Consider the following 20,083-nt stretch of genomic DNA (forward strand, 5'->3'; position numbering starts at 1 on the left):
CGTTAGAACGGATGCTCTTCTCCACCACAACGGCTAACACTATCGTGTTGTGTGCGATGGGTTCCATATTCTCAACGAGGACCGATACCTCCTTGGAAGCGAGGACTTCCAGATTCTCAACGAAGACCGATATCTACATGGCAGCGAGCTTCCAGCGGTGCAATAGTACCACCATTATCATTAGGGCTATGGAGAAATACACGCTACAACAGATCTGCCAACCATACTAACTCAACTACTGTTGTTGGTTCTTCTTCCTCTCCCACTCCTGAATTATCTCCCTCATCTCACTCTCGCTCGGCATATTGACGATAGTAAGATACAAGACATCCTGCTGCAAGACACGGCCGATCAGACCGCGTTTCTTCTGCGACCGACCCATCTGCGCGTCATGGATCTCCTGTTCCGTTAGGTTCTGACCGCGTCTCGATGCTCTGTGCTGGGCTCTCTTCGCCCGCAAGCCCTTTCGCGGATCGACGTATCCTCCTGTCAACAGAGCGACGATAGATCCCGAGTTGACAGGATGATTAGGGTCGGAGAAGCGGGATGCGAATTGTTTCTGGGGCGGTGGAGCTGCCGCCGCGAGACGGCTGTCTGGGTTCATACCAGCGTAGGTAGCTTGGGCCCGGCGGTCCATGTAGTTTGCGATGAACTTCGTCGAGGATTTTAAGGCGGACTGTTTCTTAGCGGGCACAGGGGTGCCGTCTGCGGCAGCCACTGCGGCGGCGTCGAGAGCTGGGTACACTAGTGGTGCAGATTCAGGGAGGGACCATTCGCCAATCGCCGTGCCGGACGTTAGGCGCAATCTCTTCATTTTTTGAGACATCGAAGACTCTGGGTTGGACATGGCTTTGGCGAGGGCTGCGTCTGTCGCGCTCGCGCCCGTGTTGACGTCCATGCTCATGACTTGTTGGCTGGTCTCTGGCTTGAAGGTCATGATCATACAGTAGAGGCCGCGGGGTTTGAAGAGCGTCTCGTAGATCTGGTCGAGGTACGTGTTGCGGCGGCTGCGTGATTGGAGTTCTTGGCCTGTCCGGCTGAGGACTTGCACGCCGATCGAGACACCGATGGCGATGCCGCTAGGGACGTTGCCAACTGCCACGGCCGCCACGTTGATAACGTCGAAGACAGGGCTGGCGCGGGATGATCGGTCGAATTCCTTCAAGAAGTCGAGGAAGGTTTGTTGGTCGATGCCGGTACATTCGCCTAGGACGGGGGCGTAGGCTCGTACGAAACCTCGCATTTTGTCCTTGGGTCGTCGCTGGGGAAGAATGACTGGGCATGGGAGAGGTTGGAAGTTCTGCGAGGGCGTTGGTGCGAGGCGGTGCGACTGGACGAAGGCGTTGGCGACTTCTTCGGCTGAGGCTGGTGTGCCTGTTGAGGCCTCGTCGTAGGTTGGAGGCGCTAGTTCCTCAGCCGCTTCATCCAGAGCCCATTCGGCTCTGTCGGTACCAAGATCGTCCTCGCTGTCGTCGTCATCATCTTCGTCGTCTCCATGGTGCTTCTCGTCTGAGGGATATCCTCTGCCAGTGTCGACGTATTGAGGTGGAGCTCCTGTTGATCTAGAGCCCTCACCGGCTTCGATACGAGTCTGTGGATTGGGCGACACGCCGCGTTCTTTCGCAGCCTTGCTCTCCTTGTGGCTGGCAACGGCTTCTGTAGCCAGACCTATGCCAGAGCTCAAGCCTTTGACTAGGCGACTGACAATGGGCATGATGCTGGGGTAAATCTGGTTTGGATGAGGGGTCAATGGAAATGGAATGCCTAAAAGGATGTGATGGGATTTATATATTGCAGGTGCTTGTCGTCGGTCTTCAGCCTTCAAAGATCGTAGTAATATAGGTATATATATGTGTTTCTCGCCGCAAGCAGGCCTGCACGAAAGAAGGACGTCTCGAGTCCGTTCAAGATCGAAGCGCGAGGCCAAGGCAGTGCCTGAGGCTGAGTTAACATGATTTTCGTCTACAGTTCGTCCTGACTACTCTTTTGGGCATGCCTGAATAATTGACTTTCGTGGCATGCCCCAGGAAAAGCTTAGCTTGGACCCTTAATTTGAAGGTGATGGCCAAATCACTGAGCATTTTTATCCACTACTTGAACAACCCACGTGCAGCGTCGAAAGCGATGTTCGGCGACTTCACCGAATTTCCTTAGCTTGATATGAGTAGATGATGTGCTTGGGGCTGGGGGGTTACTCCCTGATGGTAAAGTGATTGATCGCCTTCTACGTCCAATTAGACTCTTGTCCTCTCCCTTTCGCCCGGCGTCGCTATCATTGGTTTGATCAACCCTACCTTGATGCCACAGCTTGGCTGTTTCCCTATCCCCTCGCATGGTGATTACCGCAATGTACGAGTGACTATGTACGAGTGACTTTGTACAGCAGATGTGTCAAACTCCTTCGTCGGTGTCGACCTTTATGCAGAGACGCGCAAATCGTGCTCGAAAACTTGCTATTTGGGAACGACAGATGCATTGCAACTACATCATCGAGGGTGACTCATGAAAGAGCTTCCATAACCACAGCAGGTTCCAGCCCGGCCCGGTTAGAGCATGTGGTGCAACATGTTTCGTTCGAATAGAGCTCATGTAGGACAGGCAGCCACTTGAATCTTTCTCAACCTATGCTTCTAGGTATTTCGGGAGACACGGCAGCGGCGATTTCTAAGACCAGCATGTCCTGGTGCAGGTTTCAGTAAGGCGCACGGTGAGCCCGCCTCCAAACCTGCAAACGGACAACTGCTCAAATTGTTCAAAGAACACCAAGCTGTCAGAACTTGAGACTGGAAGGATACCTCGTTGCTTGCTTGGGACATACACTAGGACCATGCATTGGTCCGGACCCAGACTATTCGCTGCCTGTTCACTTCCCAGGGGGCATTCTTTGGCAAGGGTGATGATGGCGATGCAAGCTCCACGATGGAGTGCCGGATAGAAGCCATCACTGCAAACATCACCATGGAGGAGAGTGCATTGCACTTGCATGTCACACCAACGCAGTTGGCTTCGTCTTCAAGGTCCAAGTATGGAGGAACTCCAGATCTCGATGCCCGTACCTATATATCTGCAGGACTCTTGATTAAGCTGCTCTGATGTATGAGGGAGCGAGCTTCTTTGCATTGTTGAAGCAGTTCTGATTCTCATATATCCACAAGGTCAAGATTATGCCCAAACAACGTTTCGATCGTGTGAAGACCCGCGCAGCCTGAGGTACGATCCAGCTACCAAGCGCACTAAGATCGGTACCTTAGGTCAAGAGACGGTCGATCGTCCAGATGAACCTCGCCGGAAACGAGAGTCCTCTTAGCGACAGGTTGCAGCATCCGCTCCAGTGTCACACTCGACAAGTGTCCCCACGAAGGAATCATGCAAGCCCGCCGAATGTGCTATCTTGGAGCCGGGAAGTTTTTGGCTGGTTACTCCGTACCCCAGGCACCCGCCCCCGCGCCAGCGTCGGATGGCGCTAAGAAGCCATATCAAGAGGGGAGACGTAAGTACCCATATATGATAGTCAAGAATGAAACCGTGGAGACTGTCATGGAAGACTCTGCTCCACAAGTGCTGAAGCTCCTGTCCGGACGAGTAGAGCTTGGCCCAAGACGATGAAGTCGTGCCAGCGTCTGGAATGAGGAAACCCATGAACGGACAAGTCCAGAGCCGTAGGTCTCTAAGCAGCCACACCCCAGGGTTCGCAACGAATCCAGACGACTTCCAATGTAATAATGAGGCGCAAAAACACTGAGTCATGTCCGCACGGAAAGGCACCTTTCAGAGGCTTTCTCATGATCTGCATGCACCCCCTGACCTTGACGCCTTGACGGCGGTATCCCAACAATTTTTCACCCCGCAATGTTCATTATGTTTGGATCCATCAAGCCACTGTCAAAACAAAAGAAGCTATCTTGCGGAGATCGGAAACATTTGCATGTTGCTAATGCTGCCTTGAGCAGATAGAGCCTGCAAATCTGACCTGTCGTCACTGCATCGATCGAGTAAGACCAATATCTGTCGTTCACAAGGAATAGGGACAGAAACATCAAGGCAGACAACCCGTCCCATGCTCAGGCCGATGCGAAGGACTAATCATTGACCCATGTTCCTGGATAGCACGATAACAGTTCCGAGCTGCACTCTCTCATATATCTTTGGCCATGATTCGCATACCCCTTTCGCTATGGATAGGGGCTTTTCCGAGGATCACGTTCCAGGCGCGCTTTGATGACTTCGCCGAATAGTGAATCATAACATGCAAGTGACTTGTCCACAACACTCCTACCACCGATCTGACGTTGGAGGGGTTTGGTAGAACTTCGGGGCCGTTGAAAGGTTCAAAGTCTGAGTCAAGTGGGGGCGCAGACATGTCAGAGCGCGTTGTATAAAGTTTTTCTCTCGCCTAACTGGACGGCTTATTTGTACTTTGAAACATGTTTTCTGCAGGTTGTAGACACACTACATGGCACATGCAGCTCGCCTTCCATTATTATTGAACCATCTGGCATGTGAGAAGAGAAGCCGTCAGAGTTCACCGACTCGCCAACGAGCATAAAGCATGTAGCCCTTGACTGCTGTCGGCGAGGCGAATGTGCGTTGAGGAGCCCAATCGGACGGCCTTGGTGCTTTGAATGTCACTCACTTACCAACCAGATCAACTTTGCTGAAGTGACAGAGCCTCGAGCCCGAATGTGTGCAGGACGAAGCATTTGTGATACACCGTAATGAAGGTTCATACTCCGGAATGTACTGTGGTTGTAGGGTAATTTTCGTTAGTACGAGTGGAAGTCCTCCGGTCTTGCCAACGTCATTTGAAGATCGTTGTTTGCGGGTTCGACTGCAGTGTGTGAGATTCGCGCATTTCGATGGACTTCCATCGTTGTCGAGCCTTGTCATTTGATCGTTGACCAGCCCACTTTCCGACGGGTGCTAACGAAAATTACCCCTACAACCACAGTAGGCCCACAGCAGTGTCGTGTGTTCTCGATTCTTCTTTTCGCGTCGTGGATACGAGGGACAGGGAGTGCGTGTCAAGGAAAAAGATGGTATGTAAACTAACAGCGGTGACGCAACATTGTAGTGCAACTGTTGGAGGCTCGGGATTAATAATGGATCCCTATTCTGGGGGCCGTGTTTGTGTCGACCCGGAGGAGACAAAATGGTGAGTCGTGACAGGGACTTTGTTTGTACTTGTTAAGACTTTGTAGGACACGCGCAGACGCGCTGACGGGCCCCTGCAAGAGACTCTTACTGGAAATGATGTGATCTCATCTTCTTGGTCTCTTGAAATTGATGCTGACCACTTTGATCGGAGGGTCAATTCTAGGAGCATCAAGCAGCGAAGACGGCAGCCACGGCTCGAGGTGGCATAGCTGCGGGGCCCTTGACTCGTGTTTGTGAGTCCTTGATCCCGGTCATCCGCAACTTCTTTTGTTTCGGTGGTTCGTGTACTCGACGGAGGGATACATAACTTGATACACCCCTCGTCCCTGTCACCGATGTTGATACCTGTGCAGCTGATTCTGCAGCATCTGCACATGTATCTCTCACAAGCCCAATCACCTTCCATAGTTGGACGGACAGTGGGCGCGGGCCGACAGATACGAGTGCCAAAGAACCCGAGGGACAGTCCTTTGGGCATGGGCACGGCCTTGTGGAATGTGGCGCGCTATGCCTGGCTGAGAGCCTAAAATGCTCCTCGGCATGCAGAAAGTTAGCGATCTGGTGTGCACAATGTCAGGCTAGAATACTGATTTCCAACGATCCTTCCGGCGATCTCCTCAAGATGTCTCGTTGGCCTCAGTAAAGACGGACAGGCCAAAAATCAAGTTCTCGTCCTGGAAAATCAGGCACACGGAGTAGAGGTCATGAGACTGAGCGAGCAGTCCCCTGTAATTTGATGAATGATGGATGATCAGTAGTGGGATATGATAAAATAATGCAGCCAGCAAGTAACCTCCCAGGTAAAGGTACGGGACATTCCTTGGGATGCAAGGCTAAGACCAGCGCAGGTGCGCACCGACAGTCGCGACCCAGGACTTACACCCTTCACCCATCCATGGTGCGCCCCCATGAAATTTATTTCCCACTTCGCACCTGGATTTGCCTGCGCTAGGTTCAACTAACGCCTAGTGAATCCGTCTCTTGCAGGTGCCACTCTCGCGTCTCCTGACCCGCTACCACCAACTGGCTGCGATTGTACAGCTTCCCAAACCGACTTCCTTCCTTTCCAATCTTTCAATTCTTGCTGCCATCACCACCACCACCACTCCCTCCGCCATCGACACGACTCCTGATTCATTCGACCTCTTCTTACTTTTACCTTCACCACTTCTACCTTATCTCTTCGTCGTTGTTGTTGCCGTCGTTGTCACCTTTCCCCATCCGCAAAACCAGCGTCTTCGCCCTTCACAGCCGCCTCCTATTTCGAAAGCGCACCCGCGGCTGTCACATTCGTTTCGTGAGCCTTTCGCCTGCTTAGAGCTCTTCCTTCTCTTCGTGGATTCACCTTGATCAACATATACTTTAATCGACCTTCGTTTGAATCACCAACTTGTCGGCCTTGACTTGAACCGACTGATCAATTCCCTAATCCATGCATTCTATCACCCACAGGCACCTACATTGAGTGTTGCAAAATAAGACTAGACCAGAGGTACGCTCAATGTAGTCAGTCATACAAGCAGGTGAATGCTTTCTCCGAGCCAGACTGACGTGTAAGAAATAGTCTGACCTCGTTGAACGCGTTGTCTTGAGCAACTCTGTAGCCTTAATCGAGGCTATCGAGACACGAGCTGGTCCATTTGCCCGGTTCACTCATTTGAAACACTTGGAAGAGGAAAGGAGAAAAAGATGGCTGCTTTGGTTCAGACACTCCCCGTTCAGACTACCTCTGTCACAATGACCGGGCGTCCGTCATCCTCTGGGGGTTACTCCTCGCAGAATCCGCAGGGACAGATGCGTCCTCATCAGCCCAGTCGTTACAACAATATGTCGGCGACCGGGTACCGAGGCGTATCGAGTGGTGGACCAGTGGCTCCATATGCCTTCACGCAGACACCACAATTGACTAACACCAGTGTCAATCCTCGCCAGTTCACCCTCGAATCAGGACGATCTGCCTCTGCCCCCAAAGTTCCTCAGACTCAATCCGGTGGCTTTTCCAGGTCGCAACCCGCCTCACCGAGTAGTCTTCCACAAGTCGATGCTGGAAATCGGCCACTGTCTCTCGGTCTACCCGACATTCCTTTTACGGGATCGTTGATGGATCCCAGCCCAACACTTTCACCGCCTGTATCTTCAACTACTGCGAAACCGTCCCCGGACAGATATCGAAGGACCACTCGGCGTGCAGAACCAGAAGGGTCCCAAAAGAGCGTCAGCGCTGGCTCAGCATCAACTCCAAGCTTGGGCACGGCTGTAGGTGGTTCAATGTACAGCCACCCAAACCAATCCAGCAGTACGCCATCATTAAACTCCCAACACTCTTTTCATGGTCAGTATCATGGAGGTGCAACTGTCCCGCAAAATTCTAGTGCGGACGACCTGCCACTGGGTCGAGCTCAACAGTCGGAGCTCGCTGCAAGATATCGTAGGCGCAGTCTTGTCAGCATAGAAACGGCTGGTGTCAATCACTCCTCAGATGCCCATGATACATCCTCCCCTCACCCGAATGTCTTCATTCCGACACCTGTTTCGGCTCCATCAAATTCGGCTGCTGCGATCGCAGTGGACCGACCGTCTTACCACAAGCATACGCCGAGCTCGGACAGCGTTGCCTCGTCCAGGTCAACTGGATCTTCTCGACCTAGCTCGGTCAGTAGTCTTCCCTTGAATGAAACTTATCTAACGTTTACTCAGGCTCGAGCGGACCAGTCTATCATGATAACACCTAACTCAAAGCCCAACCCGACCACCGCATCCAGATCGGAACCACGACCCGCAGCCCGTTCCCCACGAACGGCAGATTCGGGCAATCGTCAACCTTCGCCGTTGTCTCGTCCAGCACAGCTGCAAGCAGAGGCTACGCCAGAGAAACCATATGGGCCGTCCACGTCGACGCTCGCTTCCCCGCGTGCACCGCCACCAGTCAAGCCTAGCCCAGCAGCTGAACAGCTCGCAGCTTTGAACCAGAAAAGTGCACCCAAATCGAAGTCGAAATTGCGGCGAGCATTTTCGTTTGGCAGTGCTGCAGAACTTCGGAGGGCTGCGGCTCAGGGAAACCATGAGAAGAGTGTGGGTAATGTGGCTCCAAACACTTCAAAAAGAACCTCGAAATACGAAGATGAACTTGAGCCTGAACAAGCGAAGATCGCTGAGCAGCAGGAGGCCGCGGGATTGGGCGAGAGCATCTACTCAGGTCAAGGTCAATTCTTCACCGGTTCGACAGACAACCTGTCTATCTCGTCAACGGCATCGTCCGCATCGATTATGCTCCGTAAAATGGGCAAAGGTGTCAAGAAAGGAACTCGATCGCTCGTTGGACTATTCCGTCCCAAGTCCGTGGTTGGTGTGCCTGCCGCTGATGGCCCTGTCAATCAGGCCAGTCTAGCCCAGGTCTCAATGGTTACGGTCGAAGCCGAGCGGGAAAAGGTGAATATCAACGTCAACCCCCACGACCAAAACGGAGGTGGTACAGGCTTTCCTAAGCTCGAACGCAATTCTATCGAGACCAAATTCTCCACTGACAGCGGCACTGTATCCAGCGAAACGCGATCTCGCCGAAGCATTGTTGGCGGTGAAAAGGAACGCGCTGAAGTACTCGCTGCGGTTAAGAAGGGTATTCTGAAAAGAAACGATTCCAACCAGGCGTCTCCGAAACTGAAAGCCTACGACTTCAAAGTCCCCGATTTTAATCTACCTCAAATCCCGCACGTCAACGATTCACCAAAGTCGAGTGCTCCGAGCACTCCTGCCGATGAAACCCCCAGATCTGGTCACCGGCGCACCGACTCTATCACGATCGAAAATAACGACCACGACGATTATTTTACCACCATGACTCAATTCGCCAGCCTAGACTCGAAGGGAAATCCCATGACTCCGCAAGTCCTTATGCGAAATATATCTTTCAGCCCGCGACTCCAGTTCCATGATACCTGGCCGAGCGGAGAGTACGACCGTCGTGGTGAGATTGCGACCTGCAACCGTTTGACTCCGATGCTCGCCCAGCAGATCAAAGAAGAGCTTAACACCTTCAAAATGGTAAGCATGTGTTTATAATTTGCTGAGGATCCAGGCTAACAAGTGCAGGAAATGGAGGTCCATGAGTCATCCAAGGTCTACACGCACTTCTTCTAGTACCACGATTTCATTTTTGGATATCGTGGGACAGATTTGGTCTTTGCCCGCCTTTAACGAGGTGGGTGAGGGCCCAGATCCTTGACCAGATCACGATGTCCACGACTCTAGCAATGCATGTGCAGCGAGCATATTTTCGTCCCTCGACATCGACACGACAACTGTCTGGGCGGCATCAGAAGGTCGACCCTATGTACATTTAAGCAAAAGCACCTCCATGTTGCATCATTTCATATCATGACTCTGTTGAAAGTAAGGTGTTCGGCGCTTGGGAAATGTGACCTTGTGGTGGTCAATCATTGCATTGGAGAGCGGAGGTTTCTCACCATTCGAGGCGTATGAGTGTTTTCCTGAGCAGTATCGCGCCCCCGAACATAGGACCTTGTGATGGTTCTGCATTGGCTTCGCTGATTGATCCCCTGTTTTCCAACGTATGCATGAGCATGTTTGGCAGGAAGGGAGATGGCTTGTTCAAGATCAATTGGATTCAATTGGACTAATAACTGGATATGTCTAGGACACTGTGGTTTACACGTGGAGGTTGGCATCCGCGTGAGATGAAGCCAACAGTAGTGCAGGCTTCCTAGCCATGGAAAGTAATTCGGACTTTGGAAATGATAGACTCTTTGGGGGCATATGTCCACCCTTCTCTGCAATCGCTAGACTTTGCGCCAATAATCACCTGAATCGACACAAATTTCGTACTATATGCCACGCTCAATGGCACGGATGCATGTACTCCTCAAACCCAGGACAACGTGCTTACCCTCAAATGAGCGGCAGAAGAATCAGCCTTTCAGCATTGCGGAACATACCACCAAGTATATTCACCCACTGCATCAGGCAGGAAATACGTACTCTGCGGACACAATATTCTCGCGCTTTGATGTCAACTCCTTGCGTATGTACATCAAAAACAACCAATCTAGCCAGCCACCAGTCTTCATCCGAAACTGGGTTTTGTTCCTAAAGGCACGGGAGGTGGAGATGCTGGTCCTGACAGCGTGGCCGGCTTCTTCGGTGGTGGCGGAGGCGGTGGCTTGCGAGATAGTGAAGCCGCGATCTCAGGATTCTGCGGTTGTTGAGGCTGAGGAGGAGGATTCGTAACGACGGCGTTGACGCTCGGGGGAGTTTCTGATGTGGGCGAGGAATGCTTCTCGAGGAAAGAATTCAGTCGTCCTGCAACGTTGTATTTCTTGTTCAATTCGGTAGCCTTTGTACCGGCCTTGTTGATCGAGTCCTGATGCCTGCTGCGGAAAGCGTTCACTGATTTCGCGGCAGATTGAGCGTCGGCGACGGACACGCTCGAGGGATCTCTATGCAGATTCTGCGCAGTGCGGAAGGTGGCTTGCTTTTCGGCCCAGGTGTTCGCTTGTGGTTGTTGTTGTTGGGCCGTGCCTGGCGTTGAGACGGGGGGAGGTGATTGTGCGGGTGCACCGTAGGGAGACGATGTCGAGTGTTGAGAAGCACCATTTGCGCCTGTGTTTGAGTTCATGCGAGCGAAGCGTGCTTGAATTTCGGAGAGTTGGCTCGTGGCCGGTTGTGGCTGAGGCGAGGGGCTCTTGGTCACGTTTGTTTGGCTCTTTTCATTTTGCCAGGGATTTGAGGATGTGTTGGACCCGATGCCCAGGGCTGGAACGGAGACTCCGGCGTTGGCTAATCTGTTGACGGCACCTTGATTTATACCGTAGTTTGTGCTTGCCTGATGACTTGATTGACGGGCTGCCACTGCTTCGTATGCTGGAGGAGCTGCTTGAGGGGGTGGGGAGGTTACAACTGGAGGTGGGCTCGGGGTAGGCATAGTATTCTGTCGCGAAGGCAGTCTGGGAGGTAGACCGGGTTTAGGTCTATGAGGTTGCTTTTCGACAGCGGTAGAACTGCGTTCTACTTCGCGGTGAACCGGTGGTGGGGGAAGGTGGTCTGTCCTTAACCCTGTCCTATCTGCTCTGTACGGGAGAGGCGGACCTGCTGGTCTTTCTTCTTCCACGACTTCTTCTGGCGCCGGGCTCGGTGTTGCCCGATTTGCGGTCTGGTTTGGTCTCAATGGTGCCCCCAAGCCACCGGTGTGTGGGGTGATCTCATTCGGAAGGGCGGCGCCGCCGTGGTAGTTGACGTTTTTGGGAGGTGGACCAAACATGGCCGGATCTTTGAGGGTCGTAAGCGGTCGAGATACATGTTCAGAAGCTTCGGTCTTGTTGGGGTCTCTGCCTTTACCCATCCATCCTGCCTGTTCTCAATGTTAGTCACCGGCGGGTCCGGCTAGTCTGAGGCCGTATGCGCATGATGACTGACCACTTGATTTATGCCCTTGAAGTCTCCTCTCCATGACTCTTTTCCTCCATCTTTGCCCTTGGGTTGCCATCCTTCTTTCACAAGGCTGCGAAAGCTCATGATGAGAGATCAGGTCGTGTGCTTGAAAGGTAAGGTAACGGACCGAAGTTTCGGCAATACAGGTGCTGTCAAGAACTAGCGCTTCGATGGGAAAGAAGCATATGAGCAGTCAAGAGCATCAGATTGCTGTTAGATGAACTTGTTGCAATGCAGACAATTACGAGGGTCTTGTTCACTGACGTCGCCCTGCAGTCGCAGTCCACCGCAGTGCCAAGAGTAAAGTCCAGATCGTTACTGGAATTGTACTAGCGCCCCTCTCGACCAAGTATCAGCCTTGTCATTTCCCATTGGTCGCCTTGTCGAATGTCGGGAATATTGCTATCTAGGTAGTGGGCTAGATACAATTGTTACCGACCATGTCCTAACATCACGTTCGTCCATGACCATTACATCGCTTAGTCTTGATGGATTGGTGACTACCGTGCCAAGAGAATTCTCACATCTCCGTGCAAAGCGTCAGTAGACGGCGCCATGGGCCACAGTATGCCGCACCTTTTCCCGGTCAAATCCGTCGCCTTTGGCAGCGGACAGCAAGACTATGGGAAGCAAGGCAAATGTACCAGGTTCAACGCCCCAGTGATTGTACGCGCGGCTTGCGGGATCACATGGAGTTGAGAGTCACCCGCAAATGGTCAGAGGTCAAATGTCCTGTAAGTTTTGCCCGCCTTAGCCACATGCAGCGGCGGCAATTTTACTTAAGGCCCAGACGTTCACGTGTAAACGGAGTACCGTTCGCGCCGCGTTAGAATGCAACTTGACTCAAAGGAGTCCGGTATGGGCAGCATCGCAGCCGGCTGAGCCTCGCATGACTTTATCCAAGCAGACGCAGGCGCTGGGCCGCAGAGGAACTGCCTGGGGTCTCGATCCTGGACTATGTACACAGCAATTCCATTAACGGTAAGAGTACAGGATGGGTGATTCCATATCATGGTCACGGATTTCGGTGTGGTCGAAGGATAGGTCCAATGCAAAAGACACTATTCTTTGCTGGCGGCGAAGACGTCATGAGTCTGAATAGCTTGCGGGGTACGAAGCGAGTATGGTGCATCGGGTGCTGAAACAACGGGTGATAAACAAGATTGCTTTTCCTTGATGCCGCAAAGGTTCCTTACAAAGATCTGGAATGGAAGAAGAATGGTGCATCTTGGAGGCGGTGGCCTTGTCTCATTAAAGACGGAACATCGGCGGTTGACTCTCCGTGATATTGACGCCGGACCAATTACTGTCGAGGCACGTGGGCAGAAAGTGGGATCTCCGGACATGCGTTTCTGGGCACCATTTTTAGATTCCTGCTGCTGGTGTCCGGTCCTTCAGTTGCTTTCCAACTGTTGCCCAATGGCGATCGCCATATGCTTCAACGACGAATAGCGCACGGAGTCGCCCAGCATCGAAGCGTCACAATATATCAAGTGTCTGCTGTGGCTCTTCATTACAGACCTCGGATAACAGACGGGTGATAGATTAGGTAAGGACAGTACCCACGGCCGTGTGCAAACCTTCTTCGTGCTTGCCGCGATGTGGCTGCTCGTGGAGGGAGATTTGAACCGAGTTGATATGCAGGTGATGCCGGAGAGATTTGCAAAGTCATAAGCGAGCGCAACGGTTCACGTCGCTCGTTCGTCATGCATTATCGTGCAAGTACGGATACATGATGTTGCAAGCCTATCTCGTAGGGCAACTCGTAGCATGTACGCCATAAGGGGTCGGTCGCCTGCCGCCAGCCTTGGGAAGTCCATTGTCCAGTTATAGGAAGCCTGTGACCAAGATAGTCACCGTGATCGGCGTGATGGAAATGGCGTCCGGAGGTCCGCTTGGGTCTTTCTTGGGAGGAAGTCTTGGGAAGCCCTAGTGTGTTCAAGTAATGCCTTTAGAAGTGTACTAACATCGCATATGTCCTAGTCAAGTCTGCTAGCCTGAATGAACAGACCACACACCCATCGGCGCCAGGCACAGACTCCCTGCCGTTCTCCCCTCTTGTCCTCGAACGAGTGACGATCGTCAATCCCCAGGCGCTCTTGCATCCTGTTCCTTGGTTGCATGCACCTTGTTCGCTCGTCTACAACTGCCTGCCTTTTGCGCTCTTAGTTAACACCGCTTCTGTGCTTCGTTAAAGCAAGCACATACCAATGCCCCATCCCTTCTTTCTGCATGTGTGTGTTTGACTCGTCCTTCCCACCATAGGACTCATACCAGCCCGGTCCTTTTTGTATGCTTGCTTCGCCTCGCTGATTCCATCTTCTTCTTGTATGGAAACCTTGCTACGGACTATCATCAGATCCTACGCTTAATTTGGCCCATTACGGATTCCAATCGTTGGCCTAAAGACCCAGCTAGTCACCATTCCTACTATAGGCCTTGTCCGCTGACACCTACGCTCGACGGGCCTGCCCTGCCACCATTCCCTCGAATCCTGTTTGCCTTTACATGTCGGCCTGTCATCCTCTGACGGGGTCGAAGTCAACCTGGATCTCAACAACTATTTCCCTGTCTTCCTCTCGAGGCCTCAGATTGCCCGAAGAAGTATAGAAATTCCACCCGGCTCTTCGCCTCCATTTGCCTCTGGTATCTCGCTTCCAACAACAATGACCGGGCCTCAGGGCACCTTTACCAGTCCCGGCAGTTCCGTTGGGACTGAGGACTTCAGCAGCATTGTCGCTTCATTGAATAGCGAATACAGTTTGACAACCGGCGGTACCAGTACCGCAACTCAAACATCCGACCAAACCTCTAGTACGGGAACGAATTCCGCTGCTGCAACCGCTGCAACTGCTACAACAGGCTCTACGCCTATAACTTCACAGACCACATTTTCTACCTCTACCTCTACCTCTACAACAGCAACCGTCGCGGCAACCTCGACTTTGCCGCAAAGCGTCACCAGTACCGCCTCGAACGCTGCGAGCAGTACCACGGGCGCAGTAACCGTATCCGAAAAGTCATGTAGCAGCCTCTCCTGTCATCCAGCGCTGAAAGCCGCCATCGCCGTACCTATTGTCATTGCAGCCCTTGCCGGACTGTTTCTGCTGTTCTTTTACGCCAGGAGGAGGAGAAGGAAGGATGGCGTGGTGGTATCGGAGAAGAAACCGAAGAAAGCGGGCAAAGGGGGTTGGTCCAGACACCTGCGCGCATTCTCTTTCGATGCAGAACTACTCATGGGTGGTCGTTTCTCTGGCACCAACAGCATGCGCAGTCGAGATCCGAGCGTCCGAAGTGCAGGCACCAACTCTCGGACAGGAGGTGCCAGCGTCGAGCCGAGCTTGCACAGCATCGACGAAGTCGCTCCCCCCTACCGAGACGCTATATCGCATGCTCAAGTACCAACCTCGATACAGACTGGCGCCGTTGCTCCTGTCGTAGCGGGAGCGGCAGTAGCATCAGCATCTGACCCTATTCCCCGCTCAACTTCAACTGCCACGGCACCTCCGCCGTATCGCGCAGTCGTCGCCGATACAAGATCACCCCTTACTCCAGTCTCAAGAAACCCATTTGCGGACTCAGCACCTGTCAGTCCTATTGAGGGCTCTCCTTTCAATGATCCCCCCGATGACGATGGGCAGAGACCTGCCTTGAGTCGAGGGTCATCTCTATATCGGAGTGTCAATACCGAAGACGGAGCACCCTCGGATGCAGGCAGCATACGAGAGGCACAGGTTGGAAGGCGGGTATCAGTCAGGACGTCCGGCACACCGCCGCGCAGTTCCACTTAGCAAAATATAATAACTCCTTTTTTCTTTCATCATGGCATGGTGTTCTGGGGCTTACAGGACCGTGAAGAAAACCAGGCTGCCTTTGCGAGAAACCAGGGGGTCGATATGTTGTTCACGCAGAGAATCTTTTGACATGTCTCTTGGGCTGTACGTGACTTGATGGCAGTGAACGAACTTGGGCAATCTGATCGGATCAGGCTCAGAAAATTAGAGTGTTATGCCTATCTTCTGAATGATAATATTATGGTGATCCATCCTCTAAGGTGTGATCTGAATTTCTCTACGTTTGTGTCCTGCAGTGGTTTCGAAGTTACATGCGAAAGTGCGTACATGCAACGTGATACAAATGCAGGAACGCAATTGATCCATGGCCTATGGTACGGCGACAACTGTCCAAGAAAAGCTAGTCGTGCCTGAACTCGTGCCATGTCGATTTTTAAATCTTGATTGTATTGGCCGAGTACGGCGCACAAAGCCCAACTCATTTCACACGGATTGAGCTGCTATGTTGAAGACTTTTTGGTTGTTTGTTCACTCGGCGTGCCGGGTTCCTGCTTGCAGTCGTGACTCATTTATAACTCGTACAGCGATGCGGTAACGCGACATTGCCGAGGTGCGACGTGCGACATAACCTTGGTAGGGACGAGACCGTTGTACTGTCTGTAGGTGATGTAACCGTCTCGACCGTTTTGTTGCTCGTGTGCATAAGAAATTATGACCAGCAAACGGCTATTGGCATGTTGCTCCACTGTCTCGTGAGCGTTGAAGGAGGATCGACAAAAAAGCGATCGGCGGTGAGTGGGTGCATTGGGCACGGATTTCGCGATCGTCGATTGCTATCAATAGTATTGACAGCATTCTGGAGTTTCGTACAAAATGATCAATGTGTGAGTCGATGGACTGCAATACTGTCCTCGTCAAGCGAAGACATCCAGACAGGCCTCGGAATAGTTCGCTCCCACTAAATTGACATGTAAGCGATTGGAGCCAGACGACTGTGGTGAAAGCTTCTGTCCTGATCGGGACGCTGTTGTTGTTTTTCAAAGTCTCCAGTCCCAATAGAACGACGTTGGGTGTTCCAGGCTCTTGTCATCCAGGCGTTGGCCTCAACAATGAGCTGGGAAGGCGCGCAGGGGTTGCGGCCATGGGTGTGCCGACGGCGTACTGTTCTGCGGAGACTGATCTGACTTCAGTGTATTATTGACTTGAAACCATTATATGCCTGTTCCATATCGAACGCCAGGTCATGTGCTTGATCATCGCTCAGCTCTTCCGACGTTTTCATCTGATTGAGGGTGATGAGCCACTGTATGATCTTGCCACGGTGCTCAAAATCTTGGTCAGTCACTTTGTTCACTGACTGAATGACATCTGAAAGTAGTGGATGTAGGGCACTCTTGGAGACCATGTTCAATCGCAGTGCATCCAGAAAGGTGATGAAGTTCTCGGTGGCATTAAGAATGAGACTTCCTGAAGCGATTGTGGTTGGAGCCGTGGAGCCAGGCGCAGCCTTTTGTACGGTGAGCACCTCGTCCGCTGTAAGACCGACTCTTAATCTCTCTTTTGCTCGAGGGCATTCAATGTCCCATTTGCGTGTAAAAGTGTCCAAGTCGACGAATTCGCGGGATACGTTCTCATCGTTGAGGATCGAGCGGTATTGCTTGAGCAGCTTCGAGCACATGTCTGAGTACTCATTTTCAGGAAGCGCATCTTTGATGTATGCTTTTTCCAGGCCATCGATCGTGCGGATGATACTGTAGATTTCCGCCAAAGAATCAATCAGGTCACGCTCCGCCGCAGAATCTGCAAGTTTCACCTCCTCGTCGAGGTTGATTCGTGCGGAGAGGGTGTTTGTGGGCGTGTATGAGTATGGCGTAGGGGCGTAGGAGAGTGGCCGTGGTGACGCTGTACCGTACATGATCAGCGATGAAACATCAGCGGATGCTGCGCTTGGTGGAAACAATTCTAGTCTGGATGTTTGTACATCCGCAAGGCTGCCCTGGGCTGTCAACAGTGTCTGGTGGTGAGGGGACAGACAAGCCTGCGGCCATAAGGTTCGTGCGGAGAGACATCAACGGCTAAACCCCGGGCCGTGCACTATTTTTTTCCTTTAAGCGTCTGAAACTTCCCTGCGGTGCCCTGCACTGCATCAGCACGTTTTCACCTTTGTGGCCACAATACACTTGCAGTACGGAAACAGACTCCCTGGCCGATCAAGATGGGAAAACAGGGAAAGGCCACGAAGAAGTTCGAAAAGAATAATCTCAAATCCACGATAGAGCGGCGGAAGGACTTTGCCAAAATCAAGCAAAGACATCAGGTGAAAGAGAAGAAGAGACAGAGAGCGGCGCAACGAACCAAGACCACCGACGATGAAGCAGACTCAGATATCGAAGATGCGCAGCCCAAGGGCATTGACATGAACGAAGACGAATTCTTTCAGGAGGCACTAGACATACCAGATGACGACAGCGAGTTACAGTCGAAGAGCAAGGGCAAGCGTAAGAGGAATGCCCCTGGTGGAGATCCGTCAGAAGAGCCGGAACTCGATGTTGAAGGCTCAGATGACGACGATGTGGACCATAAGGGTCAACTGGCCTCGTTGGCCTCCAAAGATCCCGAGTTCTACAAGTATCTGCAAGAAAACGACGCAGATTTATTGGACTTCGATGAAGACAACGACCTGGCCGAAGTTGATGATCTCAGCGATGAGGAGCGCCCGGCGAAGAAACAGAAGACCAAGGGTGCCGAGGACGATGCCTCAGCCGACGTGACCACGGACATGGTTCAGAGATGGAAAACTTCGCTTGCTGATCAATTCTCGATCAGAGCACTGCGTCAAGTCGTGCTAGCGTTCCGGGCAGCTGCTCATGCGGATGACGAGGAGGATAAAGAATACAAATACACTATTGCCAGTCCCGAGGTATACCATGAGGTTCTGATGACGGCCCTGAAGCAGGTGCCTGTCGTGCTGTCACATCATCTACCGGTCAAAGAGTCTGCTGGAGGTAAAGTGCGGGTTCCCACAGATTCGCCAAAGTTCAAGACGCTGGCACCGTTGATCAAGTCTCACGCTTCGTCGTTGCATTATCTGCTGGGGCGTTTGTCAGACACAAATACCTTAAGGCTAACTCTGCAATCATTCGAGCCATTATTGCCATACTTGTTGCAATTTCGCAAGTTTCTGAAGGTCATCATCAAGGCTGTCTCTTCGGTGTGGTCCGACAATTCTTCAGACGAAGCAACACGGATCACAGCCTTTCTCGTCATCCGCCGACTCATGGTGATTGGCGATGCTGGAATCCGCGAAGCTGTGTTGAAGGCGACCTACGAGGGAGTCGTCAAGGGAAGCCGGAACACTACGGTTCATACGCTCGCCGGCATCAACTTGATGAAGAATTCGGCTTCAGAGATCTGGGGCATAGATCAAAAGGTCAGCTACACGACCGGCTTTTCGTTCATTCGCCAGCTCGCTGTCCACCTCCGCGGAAACATCACGAAGCCGACCAAAGACTCGTATAAGACGATCTACAACTGGCAATTTGTACACTCTCTGGATTTCTGGTCACGTGTGCTGTCCACTCACTGCAACTCCTTGGTCGAGGCACAAAATGGCAAGCAGTCACAACTTCGACCCCTGATCTACCCACTTGTTCAGATTACCCTCGGTGTTATGAGGCTGATCCCTACTTCGACATATTTCCCTCTACGATTCCAGCTTATGCGATCTCTGCTGCGTATCTCTCAGGCCACTGAGACCTACATTCCGTTGTCAGCAGCTCTCTTGGAGGTATTAAACTCTGCTGAGATGAAGAAGCCCGCAAAGGCTGCCACACTAAGGCCGATAGACTTCGCTTCTAACATCAGAGCGCCCACTTCCTACCTGAAGACGAAGGTGTATCAGGAAGGAGTGGGAGAGCAGGTCGTTGAGCTTTTCTCGGAGTTTCTTGTCTTGTGGACCAAGAGCATTGCATACCCCGAGCTTCAACTTCCTGCCATAGTCATGCTCAAGCGGTGGCTGAAAACGGCGTCGAAGACTACAGGGAATAGAAATGGAAAGCTGAATCAAGCTCTCGTGTTGCTCGTTCAAAAATCCGAGACAAACGCTAGATGGATCGAAGAGAGACGCAACAAGGTCAGCTTCTCGCCAAAGGATCGTGCAGAAGTGGAAGGCTTTCTGAAAGATGTCCAGTGGCAGGATAGTCCGCTTGGAGCCTTTGTGGTGACGCAGAGAAAGTTGAGGGAAGAAAGAAAGAAAGTGCTGGATCAGGGCCGCAAAGAGCAACAAAGGCACAACGCGGATCAGGAGGACAATGACATTGAGGTCGCATGAACACTGCGACGATTGTCCTAATGCTATTCATAAAGAAGCTATCGGTTTGCGAAGAGTCCTACAAACTGGTTATGGAGCGCTCCTTTGTGCGACGAGTTGCGATGTATTTTCTGATCATTATGGCAATCGCATGACCTGCCTTCAACAAAACAGATAAAGTCTGTCAGCCTCCTTCTGGTCTTCACTTCCTGTCTCTGCAAGTCGATTCTGGAGTCTGCGGACCACCAGGCACTGGGCAACACTGGCACTTGCCCTACAAGTCACGAGATGCGGCTCTTCAATCACTTCGCCAAGTGATATATATAAATATTGTATGGACAGGACAGGCAGTGAGCGGGAATCCTCGGTTGGCATCGGTGAT

The 20,083-nt window shown here is 52.1% G+C and overlaps 8 protein-coding genes across 8 annotated transcripts; 4 read left to right on the forward strand and 4 right to left on the reverse strand.

Moving 5' to 3' along the window:
• Positions 1-99: 99 nt before the first annotated feature.
• On the reverse strand, positions 100-2,058 carry EDD37DRAFT_640477 (uncharacterized protein). The gene has a single exon (XM_062817249.1). The coding sequence runs from the start codon at positions 1,712-1,714 to the stop codon at positions 236-238; it is 1,479 nt and encodes a 492-aa protein (XP_062666481.1). The 5' UTR covers positions 1,715-2,058; the 3' UTR covers positions 100-235.
• A 2,939-nt stretch (positions 2,059-4,997) lies between these two features.
• On the reverse strand, positions 4,998-5,805 carry EDD37DRAFT_161078 (uncharacterized protein). Its single transcript, XM_062809740.1, has 2 exons — positions 5,753-5,805; positions 4,998-5,703 (listed from the first exon to the last, which is right to left on the reverse strand). The coding sequence occupies exon 2, from the start codon at positions 5,630-5,632 to the stop codon at positions 5,108-5,110; it is 525 nt and encodes a 174-aa protein (XP_062666482.1). The 5' UTR covers positions 5,633-5,703; positions 5,753-5,805; the 3' UTR covers positions 4,998-5,107.
• On the forward strand, positions 5,805-6,674 carry EDD37DRAFT_160953 (uncharacterized protein). Its single transcript, XM_062809736.1, has 2 exons — positions 5,805-6,052; positions 6,142-6,674. The coding sequence occupies exons 1-2, from the start codon at positions 5,930-5,932 to the stop codon at positions 6,502-6,504; spliced, it is 486 nt and encodes a 161-aa protein (XP_062666483.1). The 5' UTR covers positions 5,805-5,929; the 3' UTR covers positions 6,505-6,674.
• EDD37DRAFT_160954 (uncharacterized protein) lies at positions 6,675-9,460 on the forward strand. Its single transcript, XM_062809737.1, has 2 exons — positions 6,675-9,195; positions 9,244-9,460. Exons 1-2 carry the CDS (start codon positions 6,844-6,846, stop codon positions 9,289-9,291), a joined length of 2,400 nt encoding a protein of 799 aa, XP_062666484.1. The 5' UTR covers positions 6,675-6,843; the 3' UTR covers positions 9,292-9,460.
• A 576-nt stretch (positions 9,461-10,036) lies between these two features.
• Positions 10,037-12,170, reverse strand: EDD37DRAFT_161074 (uncharacterized protein). Its single transcript, XM_062809739.1, has 2 exons — positions 11,584-12,170; positions 10,037-11,518 (listed from the first exon to the last, which is right to left on the reverse strand). The coding sequence occupies exons 1-2, from the start codon at positions 11,680-11,682 to the stop codon at positions 10,235-10,237; spliced, it is 1,383 nt and encodes a 460-aa protein (XP_062666485.1). The 5' UTR covers positions 11,683-12,170; the 3' UTR covers positions 10,037-10,234.
• Positions 12,171-14,264: 2,094 nt separating this feature from the next.
• EDD37DRAFT_653655 (uncharacterized protein) lies at positions 14,265-15,389 on the forward strand (the record flags this gene model as incomplete). Its single annotated transcript, XM_062818599.1, has 1 exon — positions 14,265-15,389. The coding sequence occupies one exon, from the start codon at positions 14,265-14,267 to the stop codon at positions 15,387-15,389; it is 1,125 nt and encodes a 374-aa protein (XP_062666486.1).
• An 837-nt stretch (positions 15,390-16,226) lies between these two features.
• On the reverse strand, positions 16,227-17,457 carry EDD37DRAFT_161069 (VPS28 protein-domain-containing protein). Its single transcript, XM_062809738.1, has one exon. It carries the CDS (start codon positions 17,305-17,307, stop codon positions 16,579-16,581), a length of 729 nt encoding a protein of 242 aa, XP_062666487.1. The 5' UTR covers positions 17,308-17,457; the 3' UTR covers positions 16,227-16,578.
• On the forward strand, positions 17,458-19,902 carry EDD37DRAFT_160736 (Noc2p family-domain-containing protein). Its single transcript, XM_062809735.1, has one exon. It carries the CDS (start codon positions 17,608-17,610, stop codon positions 19,720-19,722), a length of 2,115 nt encoding a protein of 704 aa, XP_062666488.1. The 5' UTR covers positions 17,458-17,607; the 3' UTR covers positions 19,723-19,902.
• Positions 19,903-20,083: the final 181 nt, after the last annotated feature.

The sequence above is a fragment of the Exophiala viscosa genome (genome assembly GCF_022695815.1).
Source record: "Exophiala viscosa unplaced genomic scaffold EDD37scaffold_12, whole genome shotgun sequence".
In the NCBI taxonomy this organism is placed as follows: Eukaryota; Fungi; Ascomycota; class Eurotiomycetes; order Chaetothyriales; family Herpotrichiellaceae; genus Exophiala; species Exophiala viscosa.

Coding starts and splice junctions, on each gene's coding strand:
- EDD37DRAFT_161069 (XM_062809738.1), bottom strand. CDS start 17,307: ATGTACGGTACAGCGTCACCACGGCCACTCTCCTACGCCCCTACGCCA.
- EDD37DRAFT_640477 (XM_062817249.1), bottom strand. CDS start 1,714: ATGCCCATTGTCAGTCGCCTAGTCAAAGGCTTGAGCTCTGGCATAGGT.
- EDD37DRAFT_160954 (XM_062809737.1), top strand. CDS start 6,844: ATGGCTGCTTTGGTTCAGACACTCCCCGTTCAGACTACCTCTGTCACA. Junction 9,196..9,243: donor AGCTTAACACCTTCAAAATG/GTAAGCATGTGT, acceptor TAACAAGTGCAG/GAAATGGAGGTCCATGAGTC.
- EDD37DRAFT_161078 (XM_062809740.1), bottom strand. CDS start 5,632: ATGCCCAAAGGACTGTCCCTCGGGTTCTTTGGCACTCGTATCTGTCGG.
- EDD37DRAFT_160736 (XM_062809735.1), top strand. CDS start 17,608: ATGGGAAAACAGGGAAAGGCCACGAAGAAGTTCGAAAAGAATAATCTC.
- EDD37DRAFT_161074 (XM_062809739.1), bottom strand. CDS start 11,682: ATGAGCTTTCGCAGCCTTGTGAAAGAAGGATGGCAACCCAAGGGCAAA. Junction 11,519..11,583: donor TCAAGGGCATAAATCAAGTG/GTCAGTCATCAT, acceptor CATTGAGAACAG/GCAGGATGGATGGGTAAAGG.
- EDD37DRAFT_160953 (XM_062809736.1), top strand. CDS start 5,930: ATGCAGCCAGCAAGTAACCTCCCAGGTAAAGGTACGGGACATTCCTTG. Junction 6,053..6,141: donor ACACCCTTCACCCATCCATG/GTGCGCCCCCAT, acceptor CGTCTCTTGCAG/GTGCCACTCTCGCGTCTCCT.